The sequence below is a fragment of the Medicago sativa genome, chromosome 1, assembly GCF_051527215.1.
Source record: "Medicago sativa cultivar Bolivia chromosome 1, Bolivia_mono, whole genome shotgun sequence".
NCBI classification, from domain to species: Eukaryota; Viridiplantae; Streptophyta; class Magnoliopsida; order Fabales; family Fabaceae; genus Medicago; species Medicago sativa.
Window position 1 is genome coordinate 92,218,433 of NC_140749.1, and position 2,909 is coordinate 92,221,341.

General features: G+C 40.0%; 1 protein-coding gene across 1 annotated transcript; it reads right to left on the bottom strand.

Annotated features, from left to right (window-relative positions):
- Window positions 1-753: 753 nt before the first annotated feature.
- LOC146959175 (uncharacterized) lies at window positions 754-1,888 on the bottom strand. The gene is made up of 2 exons (XM_085753200.1): window positions 1,475-1,888; window positions 754-759 (listed from the first exon to the last, which is right to left on the bottom strand). The coding sequence occupies exons 1-2, from the start codon at window positions 1,886-1,888 to the stop codon at window positions 754-756; spliced, it is 420 nt and encodes a 139-aa protein (XP_085609326.1).
- Between the last annotated feature and the right edge of the window lie 1,021 nt (window positions 1,889-2,909).

Sequence of the window (2,909 nt, forward strand, 5' to 3'; positions counted from 1 at the left end):
ATATGAATATTGAAAACCCAAAATGGGCTTGGCCCATTATCATGTAACCCTAATATTTGAGTATTACTTTTCCCACCCTACTGCCTTCTCGCGCGCCCTGCAAAAATTCCAAAAATGCCCCTGGTCCGGATTACATATTCCGAACCAGATTGATAGTGTTTCCGGATTATAAAATCCGGACAAATACGATATGAATATTTTGTGTCTTTCTTTGATGTCAAGGGTCTCTGTTGACCGTTATACGACCCCCGCATAAGCTGAAATGCAATTGCAGGGGTCGTATGAGCGGTCAACAATGACCATGATACCACAAACACTGATAAAAGCTACCTAAAAAACTAATTTTTTTTGAAGAAAATGTAAGAAAGGAGGTGAAGAAGAATGAAGGAAAATGTTGAAGATCCAAGCCTTTTTATAGCCTTATATAAGTCATAGGTCCTAATTACAGTCAAATAAAACGTGTTCCACATTCAAAACCGTAAAAAAATGCATTCAAACTCCACTAACCGGCCAAAGCTTTGGTGAAACGTCACCGGCCAAATTTTTAATGAGTGGTTCCAGATTTTATAATCTGGAATGCACGAAGCATTTCCGGATTATATAGTCCGAACCGCACCAGAATAACATAAATGATGAATCGTTTGGGAAGGTGGTTCGAATAGGAGCTTTTGAACTCGATCCTGCCGGTCTGCCAACTGACATGTTACGATCTGCAGACCGACATGAGAGTTCATAAGAACCTCTTCTTTGGAGTCAGATCTGCAACACAATGAAGAAAGGCAAGGTGTTTTCAAGAGGATTTCTTTGAGTTAGATCCTGCTGCCTTGCCAAATGACATATTCATTTGGCAGGCAGCAAGATCTAACTCATAGAAACCTCTTGATATTTTTGAGTTATCTATCTATCAAGGAGGCATCAAGGACTATCTATATATTTTTGACAGCATGCTGAGGATCTTCATCATGCCGTTATATAGAGATCTATATATTTAAAACAGCATGAGAAAGATCCTCAGCTTGATGACAAAAATTTGCATGGTTTGCTTTGGTGTGTTTGTGTGTTTTGATGGTATTGAAGGTGAAAACCGGAGAGGATGTATTAATAGAGGTCCTTGGATGTTGTGGACCACATAAACTCTTAGTGCAATGTGGTCCATACAAAAGAATCCTATGCTGAGGCATTCCGGATTACGTTTTCCGGAATATACTTACTCCCTGTGTTTTCCGGATTTAGTAATCCGAAAAGCATATATTTGGTTATTTTATCGATTAAATGAACATCTTAGCCGTAAATTAAAACATAATAAAAGACGCAATTAAATTCAACAACAGATAACTAACATGCAATAAAACACACAATTAAAAGATAATGCAACAACTTAATTCAACAACACATAACTAACACGCAATTAAAACAACATAAAACACACGATTAATTAAAACATAACACATTATTACGGATCATCTAAACTAACTTCTTCCTCCTCTTGTCCCTCCAGCAGAGCCCTGATCTCTTCGTAGTTCCTGGGCCGGTGCAAACTTTTCATAATTTGTTCAGTAGATCTAACCAACGAAGCGTCCAACTCGATCGGTCCTCTAGCGTTTTGCTGACCAAAGACAGAGAACATGGTTCTCACGTCGCCGTCGTTTGTGAGTTTCATCCGGTTGAAGCGTAGAGATCCGGCTGAGTCGGACAATGGACATCGATATTCAACACCGACCACCCTCCTCGTGTCTCTGTGGTTGAGTTGACGGTTGATTTGATCCAGCTCATCCTTCAGCCCGGAGAGGGTGACATCGTCGCGAATCCTAAACAGATGGGGTGGTGTTCCACCGTTGTAGTAGACTGTCGCTAGCTTGGTGTTCGGATCAAAGCCAGGGAATTCCATGATTTTTTTTCCTGGTGTAGTTTACTTGTAATGAAATCAGGGACCCCTATTTATAGAGGCATTTGGGCGCTGTGGACCACAAAAATTGTCGGTGCAACGTGGGCCACATAGAAGAATCCAATGCTGAATCAATCCGGATTCTAAAATCCGAACCAACCCTCACCATACACAAAGGCAGAAGTTCTCCTTTGATCCACCCCATTATCGTCTTTTTCCGGAATATATAATCCAGAATGTATGTGCATTCCGGATTGCATCAGAAGCTTTTGGCCGGTGGTCTGCACCACAAAGAAAACGTTTTTCAAACGTTTTGGGCGGCGTGTAAAAACGTGTTTTTACACGTTTTTTGACTGTAATTATGGTTAAGCACATGTTTTTTACTTTCCCTCCCCTATAAATAGGCTTCATTTTCTCAATGCAAGTCACACATTCTTCTTTCTCTTCTTCTACAACGATGTGTTTCCATCGTTGGTCTTTCATAAAAAGAGGCCTCTTTGGAAATCCATCAGGGCTCATATGATCGGTCAATAGGGTAGGGGTGAGTCTGAATCTGAGGTTGGTTTGCCTGGGTGTCTTGTTGACCATCATGGTCTCTTGTTCCCTAGAGGCACCTGTGCCCCCTCTGTCTCCCCACCAACAGCATTTCTTCTTCCCCGCCATCTTCTTTCCTCCCAATCTCTTTCCTCTCCATCAGTGGCTGGAGTTAGAGCTGGAGCCACTGGTATAGCTTATGTAATAGGATAGGATTAGAAATAGTTTTAGGATGTAATAAGCTTAAAAAGCTTGAAAGCTTGAAAATTATTGTAATGTATTGTTCATATATTAATAAAATGATTTCTTTTTATGCTTATGTCTTTTTATTTCTGTTTATTATTTTTATTCGCATTTTATTTTATTTTTACTTCTGGTAAAACTTTATTCCGGAATTTATAATCCGGAAACATCTGCAAAATTCTAACAATGTAATCCGGAAAACGTAATCCGGAGCAGGGGCAAAATTGAAAAAAAATATGGCGCGCGA